The 18,094-nt window shown below is 44.8% G+C and overlaps 1 protein-coding gene across 1 annotated transcript; it reads right to left on the reverse strand.

Annotated features, from left to right (window-relative positions):
- Positions 1 to 720: 720 nt before the first annotated feature.
- Positions 721 to 3,582, reverse strand: CXCR5 (C-X-C motif chemokine receptor 5). Its single transcript, XM_042472333.1, has one exon. The coding sequence runs from the start codon at positions 3,557 to 3,559 to the stop codon at positions 2,462 to 2,464; it is 1,098 nt and encodes a 365-aa protein (XP_042328267.1). The 5' UTR covers positions 3,560 to 3,582; the 3' UTR covers positions 721 to 2,461.
- Positions 3,583 to 18,094: the final 14,512 nt, after the last annotated feature.

The following is an 18,094-nucleotide window of genomic DNA, read 5'->3' on the forward strand; positions in this document are numbered from 1 at the left end:
TCTCCGCTCCCTTCGCCACCTTGCACTGTGAATACTGTCGTCCCGTCTTGTGTCTCTTGTGCTTTCTTGCTCGGTTCTCTGGCTCTTGAGTGGTGTCTGCTAAAGTCCTCCTCCTCCTCGCCTTCTTCTTCCTCTTCCTCTTGTCTCTTCTGGCCATGGCTGAGCTCTTTTTCCTGCTCCTGACAAACTGGCACGACCTAATTCTTTGGGTTGTGTTCTCCAGCAGAGCTGACCGATGGGCTTGTGCCCAGGCAAATGGGGCTGCCCCACTCTCTTGTCATCATCCCATGGAAGGGGTTGGGAAGGGGACCCTCCCTCCCCCTGGCCACCCATGCATTTTGTACCATTCTATAAATATATATATATAAATATAAATATATAAATACAATATGTGAAGACATCTTATCGGTTTTTATTTTAAAATGATTTCTAGGCTTGTTTTTTGGGTATCTTGTGCTGCCTGTAACGTATTGATTGACCTGTTTTATAGGTGCCTTTTTATTAAAAAGAGACATTTCAAAACACTGCCTGCCCAGATCCTTTTTGGGAGACTCTTTGGCCGCAGACACTGGGCCTTCCTTAGGTCTCCACATTTGCCTCTGAGCCAGAAAAATGACTTCAGAAAAAGAAGAACGGGGGAAATTTCTGGTATAAGCAAAGTTATCTCGTTTATCACATTCAGGTGAAACGTTGTCTATTCAAACACATCCAAGGCTTTATTTTGTTTTATTGGAATAATTGAAATCTTGTAAAGAGAATAGCATATGCCCTTCTATTTAACAACAACAACAAAAAGGTTACAGTTGAAAGTTTATTGTTAAAAGCTAAAAGCCATCAAGGTTACAGATGAAAGAACACTCTTTTTGGAAAAGGGAAAAATGCCTGAAGGGAGCTTTTCCTGGCCGGTCATATGGCGACACCAGTTACAACTTTCCTTTGCTGAAGTATAGCTGAAGTCTGACTTCTGTGCTACTTCTTCCATTTGAAGCAAAGAGAAAGCTGACTCGGTGCAACTGGTTTTTAACATCCTGTTTCACTAAAAAGGCTGGATATGAGGCACAGGCAACTTTTGTCATGTACTTGTGACTGATGGAAAAACGAAAGGTTTCACAAAACAGAAACAAGCTGAGCTGAGCAATTGTTCCTCTGTTCCTCTGAGCATCAGGGGAACTTGACTTCTTAGTATAATGACTAGATGCTTGTATTTAACTCATTAGACTGAACAAGTGACTGAAGTACAGCAGCCCAGAGAACTAGGAATAAATGCATATCTATGGTGTGGAAAGTTCCATGGAAAAATAGAGCATCAGGAAATTTCCCAAAAGAAAAATCCCCAATCCCTGAGCAGGTTGCTTGCCTTTGGAGATGTAAAAAATTGCTCATTTTGTTCTTATGTACATAAACAAATAATTTCAAAAAGTCTTTCTCCACCACTCAGAAACATTATGAGTCCCCCTCCCCTTTTTTTGCAACACGTTCACATTTAAGGATCACTCTGCATAGAAAGCATTGCATTTTGCACAAAGTAGTCTGTTTCCAATTTTATTTTATTTGCAAAAGCCCAAGAAGTTCTGAAATGCAAAATACCTAATTGAGGATGATAATTTTCTTGCTGGGGAGGGGCACTTCAGTGTGTCAAGTACCCTTTTGGCTCTCTTCATCTTGAACTCGGTCCCCAGAGCTACTCTTGCACAAGCATTGTGGCCCGGCAAGAACAGGATAAACATTAATGAGGAGGAACATACAGAATTACTCTTTTAAGAGAGCTGCCCTGGGATTTATGTACTGGATTTACCCATGGCTGAGCGTCCTCCTCACCTCTCCCTTCTTGCCAAGTCAACTGGGTGCATCTGAACTCCTTTTGCAGCAATGGAAGTATAATGAGGACAAAGGAAAAAGTGGGAGATGGGAAGAGAAACCAGGGCATTTTAAAAGTAGGACCGAAAAAAATGGGGCAGAAGAGTAACCCGGTCTGTGACTGCCAAGTTGGACAGTTGGAGAGTCTTGTTCTAGAGCAGCGGCTCCCAAACTTTGCCACTCCTGATGTTTTTGACTTCAGCTCCCAGAATTCCTGACTGTTAAACAAGCTGGCTGGGGCTTCTGGGAACTGAAGTCCAAAACATCTGGAGGACCAGAGTTTGGGAACCCTTGTTCTAGGGCATGGGGCTGCCCAGGACAGAGAGGGCAAGTGGGCAAGGGAGAGAGGGGCAGGTTGCATTGCCGCTGGCGATTCTCCAGGCCTTTGTGGCTAAGGTAAAGGGCACTGAGGAGTAAGAACTCTGTTGGCCATGAGCAAGAGCAGGTCCCTAAACCACCTTTAAGCACAGGCTATGAGCCAATGTAGCAGGAATATCTTCCCCGCACCCAAGGAGCATAGGAGACTCTGGCTCTCGAGAAGGTGGCATCTGGCTCATTGGACGAGGCTGGCTCCTACTCCATCTTGCTGGGCCACCGTCTCAGCCTAAGCAGAGTCTGGGGCTTCCTCTCGGAGCCATTGGCTAGTGGCTACTTGGGGAGAAGGCGAGGAGGGAGCAGGGGAGCCTGAAGATGGGGCCAAGAGATTCATGGCGCAGGGAGAGGCTGGGTGCCGGCCAATGGAGACGGTGGTCTCTGTGGTGCTCTCTGTCCCCCGCGAGCCAAGGATTCCCTGCAAGGTGTTTTGGCTCAGGCAGCCCAAGTCATGCAGGACCCGGCAAGCGTCATGGCGGTACCTGACGCCCACAAAAGCATAGAGGATGGGGTTGAGGCAGCAGTGGCTGAAGCCCAGCAGCTCTGTCACCACGATGGCCATGCCCAGCCCCTGCCCTTGCATGCACCTCCTGGCCTCCAGCTTGGTGAGCGTGTCCCAGAAGATGACCACGTGGAAGGGAGTCCAGCAGAGCAGGAAGACACAGGTGACCAGAATGGCCACTTTGACGGCCTTCTGCTGCTGGAGGCGCTGGGAGCGGCAGAGGGCCCTCACGATGGCTGTGTAGCAAAAGCCCATGACCGCCGAGGGCAGGAAGAAGCCCACAATGTGGTAGAGGAAGCGTGTCGCCAGCCACGCATTGATGCCGTGGGCCCCATACTTCTTGAAGTAGCAGATAGTAAGGTTGCTGCTCTCTGCCCAGACCTCGGTGAAGAGCAGGTCAGGCATGGTCAGGAGCAAGGAAAGGGCCCACACCGCCAGGCAGGTCACATGGACGGAGAGGGACCGCTGCCTCTGGAAGGTCCGCAGTGCGTGGACGACGGCCAGGTAGCGGTCCACACTGACGCAGCTCAGCAAGAGGCTACTGCTGTAGAAGTTGATCCTGTTGGTGGCACTGAGGACTTTGCAAAGAAAGGTGCCGAAGACCCAGCCAGCCAGGCTCTCCGCCACGCCAAAGGGAAAGGTCAGCACGAGGAGGAGGTTGGCCAGAGCCAAGTGGAGGAGGAAGACCTCCGTGGAGCTCCTGGTGCGCCGATAGCCCCACAGGATCACCATTACCAGCAGGTTGCCCAGACCCCCCAGCAGGAAGACCAGCAGGTAGACAACTGGCACCAGGACCTTGGCTGAATGGTCTGCAGGGCTGCCCTCCATTTCCGGGCAAAGGTAGTCGGAGCCATTCCATTCACTGTCTGACTCACTGTAGTTGTAGGTCTGTGGAAGGAGCCAAAAGAGAGAATGAGAAAGAATCAGATGGTACTGCCAGACAGCATAGGAATGGACCAATGGGATCAACCCCAACAACACGTTGCTCTGTGCGGTGCTCTTTGTGTTGCAATCCAATCACTTCACTGCACCCATTCCCCATTTTCTGTTCCCCGTCTCCCAAGAAACCTGTCAGCATTCTGCACTCATTGGTCCCCAGCCACGACTCCATTGAAGTCATGTTTTTCATCGTTGTCTGTCCGTGGGCACTCTCCCATCCGTCCCATGGGACATTTGTCAAAGCCATCAGAGAGTGATCACTGCCTTTTTAAAAAAATCATCTCTGTGCTTTTTTCTAGCCTCTCCTCATTCCCCAGAAAATGACTGAAGTCTCGGCATTTTTAACCTCTGTGCCTTCTTTCCAGGCACTGCTTCTCCCTTCTTGTTCCTGGCTGGTTTTCATGTTTCTCAGCCTTCCATACACATCACACACACACAGTTACATTCATTCCTTACATACAAATTATCTCCAAAATTAGCACAGGAGTAAAGAAGTCCTAAAGTGGGCTCTTAATGTGCCCAAGCACAGCTTCTCCTCTATCTAGTTTTAGCCTAATCTTCAGTTTAATTCTCTTGCTTTCCACCAATAACCTCTCTATCCTTCTGTAACCTACTTTTATCCTTCCCAGATTTCTCTTCTTATCTTCATTTCCTCGCTACTTCCTATTTCCTTTCCTACCCTCTTCACACCTCCAATTTTTATCTTTCTTCACCCTTCTTTTATTCTTCCTTATTACTTACCCATACTCAAACCCTATGTTTTTAAAGTTTTTATACTGTTTTTATACTGTAATTTTATACTATTTTAAACCTAATGTGATTCTTACATTTTGTAAATGGTGTCTTCTTTTATTGGCCTGTGAATGTAAATAAATTTCTGCTCTATCTGCTGCAAATTTGTAGACAAGCCACACTCCACAACAACATTTTCCCAAATTATGTCCCCTGTTTTAATTTCGAAGCCATCTTAGTCTGGTTCTGCAGAGCGGGCAGGAGATAAATAAAGCTAATAGGAACAACGGTGACAACTGGGCAGCTAGCCTTTTCCGCTGAGTGTGCCCTTGGCGTGCGCTGTGGGCCACATGTGTGAGCCTTTGGGAAAGGAAAGTGAAAAAGGGAAGCCTCGAAAGGGCTCTTCTAGAAGGAAAGGGGACATCCCTGTGGCTTTCCCAGCTTCTCAATATCCACTGACACTGTTCTGTTTGTAGTGATTTCTTGCCTCTGCACTAGCACTAGCTTTGGATTTGCTGAGTTGGTTGCATGGTTTGAAAGGCAACATTTCTCTGATTTTAAAAAAAATGTTTTAGAGTCATAGCCAAACAGTGCTAGTACTTTCTCTGAAGATGCCAAAGCCACAGATGCTGCTGGCGAAACGTCAGGAATAAACTCTTCTAGAATATGGCCACATAGCCCCAAAAACCCACAAAAACTATGGATGCCGGCCTTGAAAGTCTTAGACTTCACAATGCTAGTGCTATTTCACTTGATGCACTGATGCTCTACAATTTTTTTTTTAATTAAGAAGAAAGGAGAAGAGAAGGGAAACTATTTGTGCCGATACCTCTTGGAAAAAGCCTTTGCTTTGACCTGGGCTTTACTCTATGTGAGGTGTTTTGTGAGTGAACTACTATAGCTGGTAACACCACAGACCCCGATTGCTCATATTTGACCTCCCTATTTAGCCCTTGAGTCCAAGTGGGGCAGACTGATTCAAGCCCTGCCTGGCACCCATCTTTTTAAAAAAAAAGGGGGGGGGGGGGGGGGGAACCCTTGGTTTTTTTTCCCACTTGCAATGCCCCAGTGCACTTTTTTGGGTAGTTTTTAACTACACATGAAGTGAAACCTTTGCAATTTGTAACCTCAAACACCTGTTGATTAGCAAAATCTGAAGTGAGAAACTTTCTTCCCTAAAGGATGTTGTGGTTTTGGCTGAAGAAACTGGGCTGAGGCCTTGGGTTGTCCATCTGCTCAGAGAGAGAAAGAGAGCGCTTTGGCTTTTAGATGAAGGAATGCCGTCGAGATGAACCCCTCAACACAGAACAATTCACCTGCAACACTTTGGGGGTTTTAAATACCAGAGAAAACTGCATGAAAGCCTTGCTGCACTAATATTCCTCCTTGTTACCAAGTTTGGTTTTATATAAATTTTGGGTGCCACGCGATCAAAAATCATGACCCCTGACTGACCCCATCGCAAGCCTCCATTATCTCAAAGGCAAGCTGACCACGTAGCCAGCAAGCTTGCTAGGCTTGGTCACAAGGAAAAAAGTAGAATTTAAACCTTAAGCAAGCAGTTTTGGGAGTTGCCCTACAAGTTTCGCAGGCTGCCCAAAGAAGAGAGGACAATAGAAGCAGCCTCTCTCCTAATGAGCAAGTGATTGTCTTAACAGCTCTGCCATCTAGATATTTGTCTTCCCCTGAAAAGTGCCAGACCTCTTCTTTGTGTATCCATTGTGTAAGTTTCAGCTTAGACAAAAGATAGCCATCAAGACCTTTTTCGCCAGGTAGCCATAGTCTGAGGATACGTTCAGGGGTATAAAAGGACCCTGATTCCAGCCCTCATCGGGCTTGTAGAGCAGAAGTTCCGAGCCTGATTCCAAGATGGGCTTGTTGAGCTTTGAGTTCCAAACTTGAAACCTTGCTTGTAGAACTGCCGCTCCAGGCTTGAGTTCCCTGAGCCTTGCGCTCTGTTGAAATCACTTGGGCAAAGCCAAAGCCCTCTCTCTCGGGCCTCTAGTTAGCTTTGCCCGCCGGAACTCAGCTCCTAGACACCGCGGTCGCCGCTTTCTTTACCCGTTCTCACGGCCATGTCTCACCATCCCCCATCACTTGCATCCATTGCATTGGAGAAGACTCCTAAGGTAAATATCCAAAGTTGCCTCTATCCTTTCTCCTTTACTCCCAGACTCTCCCCCTCCCTTGCTTTAGCATTGAATGTGTGAGTGCGTGTGTGATCCCTTTTGTTGTGTGGCTTTAATAAATGTTTATATTTTAATTGTAACTCATTGGCATTGGAGTCTCTGTTTCTTGGGGTTGGACTAGATGACCTCCTGTATACACATAGGGACACGATCCCGCTGTGTGCGTTGTTAGGACATGCCTCTCGTAAATTCCCCTAATTCAATCCTTCCTAACATCCTGATGAGGTTTCTCTAACTGTTGGTAAACCCATTTTTGACCTGGAAATTAATAATGTCAGGGGTTGGACCTGATAGCCCTTGAGGTCTCCTCCAACTCCATGATTCTCCAAAAGTACCCTGGGACTTCACCAGAAGGCGTTCTTACGAATCAAGATGACTTTGGCGCACGGCTTTGCAGTAAACCAGGCTCCCAGTTAGTGCTTTTTTGTAAGGCAAAGAAACCTTTAGAAATGATGACAGGCAAGGAGCCTTGCAGGCACCAAGGAAGGGTGCCTGAGTGGAGCCTCTCTATGCAGAGAATTGTGGAGTTGGAAGAGACACCCAAAAGGGCCCTGATCCAGTCCAACCCCTTTCTTCTGCCATGCAGGAACTCTCAACCAAAAGCATCCCCATTGACAGATGGCCATCCAGCCTCTGTTTAAAGACCTCCAAGGAAGGAGGCTCCACCAAAATCTCCAACTGTTCCATTGTCCAACAGCTTTTTCTGTCAGCAAGTTCCTCCTAATGTTGAAGTGGAATCTCTTTTCCTGGAGCTTGCACCCATTGTTCCATTGTGTCCTAGTCTCTGGAGCAGCAGAAAACAAGCTTGCTCTATCCTCAATATGACATCTCTTCAAATATTTAAACAGAGCTATCATATCATCCCTTAACCTTCTCTTCTCCAGGCTCCCTAAGTATTTTTTCATAATAAGGCATGACTTCCAGACCTTCCACCCCTTTGGACACATGGCTCCAGTTTCTTCACATCCTTTTTGAATTGCGTTGCCCTGAACTGGATTATTCCAAGTGACCAAATCAGAATACTGTACAGTGGCACTATTCCTTCCCTCACTCAAGACTATACTTCTATTGCCCAGAATTGCATTGGCCTTGACTCATGTTCAACTACTAGGACCACAATTTTGCTAATGTGCTTTTATATTGTGGGCCACCTTGGGTCCCTTTTTTGGGAGAAAGGCAGCATAAAAATAAACAAACAAACAAATAAATAAATAAATAATAAAACTTTATTTATATACCGCTTTTACAACAGGATCAAAGCGGTTTACAGATTTAATCAAAGGACATACATCACATCATGCCTCAATACAATTATAAATCTCAAGTACAAATCCAATAAAACTTTTAAAAACATCGTATGAAACAATCTTAAAAATATCTTGGTCGCAGGTTAAACATCTTGAGGTAAACTTCTGTTAGGGAATAACTTTCTCTATAAAGAGTCAGGAGGGTATGCTAGCCGGAAGAGATGGGTTTTCAACGCCTTGCTAAAGACATTCAAAGTGGAACTAAGTCGGATCTCTTCCGGGAGTTTATTCCAACACGTCGGAGCTATTGCTTTTAGACTGTAAGCCTGTGGGCAGGTAACCGTCTATTATCCCCTCTCTTGTAAACCGCTCTGATTCCCAGTGATTGGGCGGTATATAAATAAAACCTATTATTATTATTATTGTTATTGTTGTTGTTGTTATTATTATTATTATTATTATTATTATTATTATTATTATGCTCTTTGGTGAGTTGCTGCCAATCTCACCTTGGGGTACTCGAGTAAGTACTTCCCTGTTGTTCTGAGAGTGCGGGGCAGATTGTGTAGGGAGAGGAGTTCCCTCAGGTAACTTGGGCCCAAGCCATATAGGGCTTTATAGGTAATAACCAACACTTTGTATTGAGCCTGGAAGCTAACTGGCAGCCAGTGAAGAGATCTTAATACAGATATTATATGGTCTGACCTTGGAGTTCCAGTGACCAATCTGGCTGCAATGTTTTGAACTAATTGAAATGTCTGAACCTGATACAAAAGTAGCCCCATGTAGAGACAAGAATCTGTTGTGGTCATTTTTAATTTTGATGCTGTCCTCTGGGCTATCCTTCCCAATTTGGTGTCCTGGGCAAATTTGATAAGCCTGCCCTCTCTTCTTTCATGCAAGTTGTTGATAAAGACGTTGGATAGCAAACTGGGCCCTGGGCAGAGCCCCACTGGCCACTTCTCTCCAGGATGAACCAATTACAAATGCACCTAACAATGTGAATGTGTGTGAAAAATTGAAACTGTCTGTCTCCCATTTTTCTCCCCAAAAGGGCACTGAGGTGGCTAATGTACCCAAATGTAAGGTATGTGTCCTTTCAAAGTATGATTCGGACCAGATCCGATGATGCTTCTAATAAGTGTGCAGACATGGAAACCCTTCATTACATATTGATCCTGGCTCCATGGGGGGCTAGTCCTCGGGAGATGTCATATTATCTGAAAATAAAAAGGTTTGTTTATTTTTGATAGTGTTGTTTCGAAGTGAAGCCTTTCTCAGTTCTCCTTTCAGCCCACTTCCTGGTGCTGCTGCCAGCAAAGATGGTGTACTGATGCTTGGCCTTCAAAATCTGAGTGAAGGCAATGTATTAGTCAGCATGCTACTTTCATGTTTTATTTTTGCATGATTTTGTTTGAACACTGATGCCCTTAGCATGCAGAAAGTAGATGGCTTTCTTGCCTCACCCAGATTCATACCCAGCTGCGCTAATGCTTTTCAAATGTTCAATTCCTCCCCGCCTCTGTTTTTTTCTCCTCCAATCTCCAAATTTCTAGCATTGCACTAATTTAAAGCTCCAGACAAACATAATGAACCTTTATCGCACTCACAGTTTTCCCGTTCCATTCCTGTTAACAAGGCGGACAGATCAGGAAACGGGCTGACGACGAACGCTATCGCATTAAGTCTACTTAGCGTTATGTGAACATGAAAAGAACGATCGCTATTGCACACCGCTAACGGAGAAAACGACCTGTTGTCGTTTTTGGACCTCGCTGTGAACGGATATCACCGCACAGCCAGGTCCCATCCCAATGACGCCCTGTCCATCCCGTCTTTGCGCATGCGCAGTTTACATTTATTCTTGGGTTTAGTGGATAATTAAGGCATACCTATCTTTGTGTTGCCATAATTGTCCTCTATTACCAGGGATAAAATGTAGGACAAAATGTAGAACAAACTGTAGGACAAATACAGCACAAAACTAAGCCCAAAATGTAGGACGTTTCAGAAAAAGGTCCAACATTTTTGGCTTACTTTTGTCCTACATTGTCCTACAGTTTGGTCTAAAATTTGTCCTACATTTTCTCAATGGTAAAAGAGGATAATTATTCCAAACCTACCATACCTACCTGAAATCTTTTTCTGGTATCAAACACTGTTTCCTGCTTTATTTTTCATATAGAGACATGTCTAGATGTTCTATAATTTTGAGGAATGAAAGTCGTTAAAACATCTTGCAAACCTGGTAAAGGAAAGATATCATGATGGCCCGTCATAACTGTAGGGATTGGACAGGGATGCAATTGGAACGCCTAGGATATCGCACACAGAGGATTTTCCGTTCACATAACGTTTACTTGGTGAGGGAGGACGGAAGAGAATCATCGGGGACATTTTACGTGAACGGAACGGAACAGGAACCCATTGCAAACATCTCGGTAACGAGGCTATGCGATAAAATCCGTTCCGTTCTGTTACCATTGAGACCTTGGAACGTTTACAAACATGTGTGCGATAAACTCCTTAGTGATAGAGTTTGGGCATTCCAAAAACATTGGCAAACAAAGTGATCAAAGTAAATGGCCAATGGGTGCCATACACACCGGCGGCCACGTGTTCGACAATCTACGGTTTTGGGGGGCCCTCCTGGTCCGGTCCTGTTTGGGCCCCCACCCGTGCCTTGTTCCCGGTTTGGGGGCCCGCTCCGGCCATTGTCGCTGCTGCTAATGTGGCTGCTGCGGCGCCAACCCATCTCCTCCTCCGGCTCTGCTTTCTTCTCTCTTCCTCTCGCGGCAGACAGCGCCGCCGCCACCATGCCCCACTGTGAGGCTTGCGCCGCCGCCCAGGCCTCAGCAAGCGGCCCAGTGGCACGCGCCGCGCCTGCCTGCCCCATTTCCCCCCACGCGCAGCACGACCTGCTTGCCCCACTTCCCTCCGCACGCATGCACCTGCCCCACCTTTCCTCTGCGCGAGCGCGCCTGCCCCGGTTCCCTCTGCCCGCGGCGCGCACGCCAGCCATCTACAAGGAGGGGGGGAGGGAGAGGAGGAGGAGGAGGCAGGAGGAGGAGGAGGAGGAGGAAAGCTGAGTCAGTGGGCCATTAGGTCGCCCTGGTATTTTGGGGTTTTTAAATTATATTTAAAATATAAAAATACTTATTTTATTTACTTTTTTAAATTTTTACTTATTGCTTTTTATTTATAATTTTTATTATTGCTTGTTTTTTTATTTTCTTTCATTAATTTATTATTGCTTGTTTTTGTTTTATTTTATTATTTTTTATATTTCTTGTTTTTGTTTTATCTTTATAATTTTATTATGCTTGTTTTTGTTTTATTTATTAATTTTATTATTGCTTGTTTTTATTTTATTAATTATTTATTATTGGCTTGTTTTTTGTTTTATTTTATTAATTTTTATTATTTCTTGTTTTTGTTTATTTTATTAATTTTATTATGCTTGTTTTGTTTTATTTATTAATTTTTATTATTGCTTGTTTTTTTGTTTATTACTATTAATTTTATTATTGCTGTTTTTGTTTTATTTATAATTTTTATTTATTGCTTGTTTTTTATTTTATTACATTAATTTTATTATTGCTTGTTTTGTTTTATTTATTAATTTTTATTATTGCTTGTTTTTTTTATTTCATTAAATTTTATTATTGCTTTGTTTTTGTTTTATTTCATAACTTTTTATTTTGGCTTGTTTTTGTTTTATCTTTATTAATTTTATTCTTGCTTGTTTTTGTTTATTTTATTATCTTTTATTATTGCTTGTTTTTTATTTTATTACATTTAACTTCTTTATTATTCAAATATATATTCCCCCCCTGCCTTGTTTTTTATTTATTTTTCATTATTTTTATTCTTAAATATATGCAAGTGCAGTTTTTGTGTGTATCTTATGGAGCTTTGAATGCTAACAAGTCTGCCTTTCTTAGCCAATTATGGTGATAGTTGATCGATGATGATGATGATGATGATGATGATGATGATGATCATGATGATGATGATATTGATGGTCATATAGATATCAACAACGGCTCTGAGGCATGGCCAATGTAACTGCTAGTGATTTTTACAAACCCATGCGCGTGAAGAAAAACCAACAGCCCTTGCCCAAGTACAACACTTCTGAGAAGTAAAGTTTGAACCCGAGGGCAAGTACATTTCTGCCATCTGTCTAAGAATAATGCCAAAATGTCCTCCATTTTGTCATGCCTAAAAACATGCATTTATATTAACATTTTTTTAAAAAAAACTCAATTTTTTGTCGTGTCCTCCATTTTATTAAAATGTGTCCTACATTTGAAATGTGATACATTTGCCTACATTTGTCCCGGTTTGGAGGTCCTCACTTATGGCAAACCTTATGCAAACACAAAAACAGAATTCTTTTCAGTGTGAACAATTTCAGTTCTTGCTCTCTGCAGAGTTAGAAATTTGGGGTTTGAAGGAAATCTTCAAAACTTCGGCCTGCGAGGGAGTGAAACAGGCAGGCCAGCTCCCCACCAGGGCTAGCTGAAGATAGAAAGCCCTCCCTCCTGATAACTGTTATCCTTCGGCCTGCGTCGGGGAGTGACCAGGCAGGCCTAGCTCCACCAGTGGCTAGCCTGAAGATAGAGAGCCCTCCCTCCAGTCCATCTGTCTTGGTCCAGGCCTCAAGAGGAAGAGAAGAACCACTGGACCTCATCCCCTTTCCTCCACATTTCCCGTCTCCTTTTGTGTCCGTCTTTTAGATTGTAAGCTTGAGGGCAGGGAACTGTCTAATTAATTGTTGTAAGCCGCTCTGAGAGCCATTAGGGCTGAAGGGTGGGGTAAAAAATACCTTAAATAAAAAATAATAAAAAATTTATGCAGAATTTTCTTATTTGTGGACAAAACTGCCCCCCTCCATAGCTTACAGCCTTCATGTCAGTCACAAAATCCAAGTCCTTGCCCTTCTGAACACTGGTTTCCAGTCTTTTCTCAGTGTTTGGTGGCTTTGATTGTATATTTACAGAAAACCGGGTACAAATAAAAATTGTATATGATTTTATTATTTATTATTATAAACTCTGCAATGTTTTTACAGCGTTGACCAGACCAGGGTTTCAAGCAGCTGAGGGGAAAATGGCCTGAAAGGCAGGGACCCTAGATGTACGAGCCTTGTGGGTAGAGAGATGGAGTCGGATTCACTCATTCTGTCACGGAAAAGAAGAGAAACCCTTCATTTCCGTGTGAATGCCTATACATTCTCTCTTATTTTATGGTTTATAGGGGGACTTCTGTTAATGTGTGTGTGTTTTAAGTTCCTCATTTTATGGTCTGGCTCCAAACCACATAAGCCACCTCTGCTAAGACAAGTGGCAACTGACCTCCGGAAGAACGGCTGACCTTCTCGGTTCTCTCTGCCATGTAAGAAGCTGGAACAATGCTGGGCATTTGGCAGCCGGGCAATGACCCACTTTGGTCTACAGGTGACCACCTCCGTTGCAGATCGAAAGGGAGACCCTGCCCTGCTCCTGCCATTCTGTTTGCGAAATGGATGGATTTTTGAGCCGTGCTGAGAGTTCGCTCCTATCTTTCTGCCCTGGCAGCTTCATAGTGGCTTCATTCGTTCCTCATACAATGGCAACAATAAGGAACCCTCCAAATAACCTCAGCAAATGGTCTAAGGACCTAGAAACACTGATACAGGACTGCAGCACAAGAGGAGGAGTGAAATGTGCAGCAAAGAAAGAACGGCACGGTGAAAATCAACACGAGGAAATGTAGGTACTGGCACTTCGGGCAGGCCTGAATGAAACTAGGTGTGAAGACATCTGGGAGTCCAAGTAGACCACAAATTGAAACATGAGTCAAGAATGCGATGCGGCAGCTAACAAGGCCAATGCAATTTTAGGCTGCTCAATAGAAGATATAATGTCTAGGATAAGGGAAGGAATAATGCCACTCTCATTGCTTTGGTCAGGCCCCACCTGGAATATTGTGTCCAGTTTCTGGGCAACACAGTTTCAAAAAGGACATGAGAAACTGGAGCCAGTGTCAAAGGAGGGCGGCAAAAATGGTGAAGGTGTTGGAAACCATGAGCCTCTGAGGAAAGACTTAGGGAGCTGGGGATTTTAGCCTGGAGAAGAGAAGGTTAAGGGGTGATATGATGGCCTTGTTAAATACTTGAAGGATGTCATACTGAGGAGGGAGCAAGTTTGTTTTCTGCTGCTCTAGAGAATAGGACCCAGAACAAAGGATGCGAGTTAGAGGAAAAGAGATTCCACCTCAACATTAGGGGGGAATTCCTGACAGTAAGGGCGGTTCGACAGTGGAACACACTCCTTCCTGCGGAGTGTAGTGGAGTCTCCTCCTTCGTAGGGGTCTTTAAGCAGAGGCTGGATGGGCCATCTTGTCAATGGGGATGTTTTTGATTGAGAGTTCTTGCATGGCGCAGTGGATTGGACTGGGTTGGTCCTTCTTAGGGTCTCTTTCCAATCTCTTGATTCTATGATTCTTCTGGTCCCATCAGTCTGAAACACGTTCATACGCACAGCGATTGTAAAGTCGAAGGCTTTCAATGGCTGGCATCCATAGTTTTGTTGTTGGTTTTTTTTTGTTTTTTTTTCTTTTTTTCGGATTTGTGGCCGTCCAGAAAAGTTTCTTCTCCTGACGTTTGCCAGATTTGGTGGGGCTGATCGAAGATACCAGGCACTGATGCTGGCGAAACGTCAGGAAGAAAAACTTTTCTGGAAATGGCCACATAGCCTGAAAAACCCACAAAAAACCCACAGCGACTGTCTGTGCAGCCAGTCCATTGCCCCATAGATCAGGGCTGAGAACAGTGTGGGGCCCTCCAGATGGGCTACTGAACTGGAACTCCCAGCAGCCAATGTTGGGAAGAGCATGGGACTTGAATCCAACGACATCATGGTGGCACCAACAGTGATCCTGTGGCTTTTTATTGGAGCCTTTGGGGGAATAATATGTGATTTTAATTGTTGTAGATGTTAAGTTGTTTTGGAGCTGCACTCCACAACTGGAGAGATAACCAGTTTGATATGGATTTAACTGCCCTGGCTCAGGCTATGGATTCTGGGAGTTGGAGTATGTTGTTGGGGCTGTCAGAACCAGGTTAAGATCAAGTATAATATTGGACATATCCAGTTATTTAATATTATTCATGTATTCAGCTCATTATGATCACTGTTGTATGTTTTAATATTATATTGATCTAGATAGTTTCTGTGTGTTGAACTATTGTATAGCGTTGGGGTGGGGGTTGGGAAGTAAGGTGGAATAATTAAGGGTGAGGTTTGGCTTGTGGATGGGCCCTGCTAAGGGGTTTGGAACGTGGGGTAAACTGTAACGGTTCTTTTCAACTGTAAGGTGGTGGTTGCCATGTGATTGATTTCCTGAGTGGGGTTTTTTAAAGTGGGAACTTTTCCTGTGCCTTCAGATCTCTGGCAAAGACCTGCTGTGGGTACTTCTGCTGTGCATTTTACAATAAACTTTCTTGTTTTTTTACATTAAGTTGGTTGTGGATCATTAGCCTGAGGTTCTCAATTCTGCACAGGGGGCCTTCCTTCCTTAACCTCTGTTTCCGCTCTGGGCCCACAACAAACTCCAACACCCAGAATTCCATAGCCTTGAGCCAGGATGGTGAAAAGCGGTGCCAACCAAGTTATCTCTCCAATGTGGTGCAGCCTTAGCTGTTGGTCTGTGTTGATTATGCTTTTGTCTTTTTTTGGAAATCATGTTTAATCTGGAAGAGTTTTAAATTGTTCATCTTGGCATGCCCGCCAGAGGTGCCCTCGTCAAAGGAAGAAAGAAATTAAACAGTTCAGTTGCATGAATGCCTAATAAGTAGAAGCCAGGGTGGGGGGAAGCGGTGTGCATCTCTCCCAGGGGACTGAGGCGTTCTGGTTCCCTGCCTTTGCCCGGAAATCTCACAAAACTGTGAAGTACCATCTAAACCACTTCTGCAGAGATCCCTTTCCTGTTGTTTGCAGAAATGCCAGCCTCCTGCCCCCCTCTGGTTTGAGAGGAGGGTGCTACCTTCTCAGCCCCTTTGGGCATTGACCCCAGATGAGGAAACCTGTGCAAGGGGGCTATATGGATATGTGTTTGTGCCTGGCATGCATATGTTACATGTATAGACTAGATACTTATATACTATTGCTGCCCGAGTTATAACGCGACAATACTAATGTAATAAAACGCTGAATGCTTATCCCCCCCCCCGACACAAAAGGTTTTCTGCTTTATCTTGTTCAGTGGAAAAAGCTCCCCAGCCCCACTTTGTCCTGAAAGGGGAAAGGGCCAATGGAAGGAGATGGGGAAATTCCAGCGCAGCATCATGGGAATTTGTAACTCGGTAGTCTCTCAGGAGAACCAGCGGATGGATGTACACACCAGCCAAAGCAGCAGAGGTTTCGCACTGGCCATCAATACGGATCCCGAAGTCCACTAATTTTGCGACTCGCAAAACGGAGGAGCCGGCTGCTTCAGTTCGGAACCCCACCGTGAATAGGCATTGGCCAAAGTGTATTCATGTTATATCGCATTGGTCAATACGTATTATGAGCTCACAGGTGTGAAACACCAATGCGATATAACGCGAATACACATCGACCAATGCGAACTGACCCTACTTCTGTGCCTGTGTGGTAAGGTCCCATGCAACTCGCTTCCCAGACATGCACCAGCTTTGGGGAACAAATGGACCTTGGATGGAGGCCACCAAGGAGAAGGCCTGGTGTCTAGCCAAGCAGCGAGAAGAACCCGGCCTAAGGCCCTGGAAGACCCTGGCAATACTGTTCTGGGAGGGATCGTGAGGGTCCGGCCCATGGTAGCAGCTGCAGGGTGGTTCCCAATGGCATTCATGGACACACCACCCATGCATAAGCAGGATGTGTGCCTTTGGGCTGCCAGCTAATGCCAGCTGCACCTCTCTAAATGGCTGCCTTGGCACTTTTAGTTGAGCTGAACTGGGCAGGAGGAGGATGCCAGCGCTCAGCGCTCAGCATTTTCAAACCACAAACCCTGATTGGTGAGTTCCTGGCTCTCAAGACAAGACACTTCCCATCCCAAGGCACTGCCAGCGTGGGTTTTGCATTGGCACCAGCTCTGGAGCACACCACCCAAAAACCACCAGAGAGGCCATGGAGTGCGTGAAGAGCTCATAGAGCACCTGAGGCTCAGGATAGCTGTATACCTGGCGTATCCTGGCAAAGCAGCAGGAAGGCCTTTTGGAGCATCGTCAGGTGTTTGGGACACCTGCTGGCGCCTGTTCTTCCCTCTGTCCCTTTGGCTGGCTTTTGCCTGCTGTGGCACCCTTCTTTACCCGTCCTGGCTGCTTGAGGCTGGTGCACTGGGAGAAGACTCTGCGCCCTGTGGCAGCTTGGGACCATGGCATTTCCAGGGAGTGAGAAAGACTTCAGAGGTGGCACCAGGATATACTAATTCAGCCGGGCAATGCCTCGAGTCCACCCAACCGAGCCCTTGGAGCTGAGGTTAACGCCTTGTTGCAGGGGAGCCTCAAGCACCTGGCACCCAGCCCCTACCCACCCCAGTCCTAGGGCATACCACCTTCACCCTGCTGAAACACAGAGTCTTCATATATTATATGTACACACACACAACAAACAACAACACACACACACAATCTTCCATCTAAAGTGTACAAACAGGTTTAAAGACAAACAAACACAGAGGTATATATAAATCTAAAAACATATATAAACACAACAAAGCATAAATACTTCATTTTCCGTGCTTCTCTAAAGTATTACTTACTAGTAAATAATTGTACCTTTACTAGGTCACAGACATAATAAACTCTGTTGCATAGCTCTTACTATTTTCGTTTCCGCAAGGGCTAACGTCAGTATCCACATAAAGGAATAACATAAAAGAATTTTGTCTTTCTACTTAAACCTTCTAATTGTTGAATTCTGTTCTCTTGAATTCTGTTCTGCTCTGGAACCATTCCCTCCCACAAAAGGCTGCTTTCTGGGACGCAGCCTCCAGCTTTGGGCTTCCACTTTCAAAGTGGGGCAAGCAAGGAATGCTCTGGGCCCGAAGAAATATTGTCCCCTCCCTTCCTTGACCATAATCTTCCATTCACTGTCGATTTTTGTTGAACCTGTTTTTATCGTAATTTGTAGTTCAATTTTATTGTAAATTATTATTGTATTTGGTATTTTTACTGGGTTGTGATCCCGCCTCAACCACCTGGGAGAGGCAGAAATATTATTTTTATTATTATTATTATTACTACT

The sequence above is a fragment of the Sceloporus undulatus genome, chromosome 6, assembly GCF_019175285.1.
Source record: "Sceloporus undulatus isolate JIND9_A2432 ecotype Alabama chromosome 6, SceUnd_v1.1, whole genome shotgun sequence".
Lineage (NCBI taxonomy): Eukaryota > Metazoa > Chordata > Lepidosauria > Squamata > Phrynosomatidae > Sceloporus > Sceloporus undulatus.

Excerpts from the sequence above, each read along its gene's own strand:
- CXCR5 (XM_042472333.1), bottom strand. The coding sequence starts at position 3,559 with ATGGAGGGCAGCCCTGCAGACCATTCAGCCAAGGTCCTGGTGCCAGTT.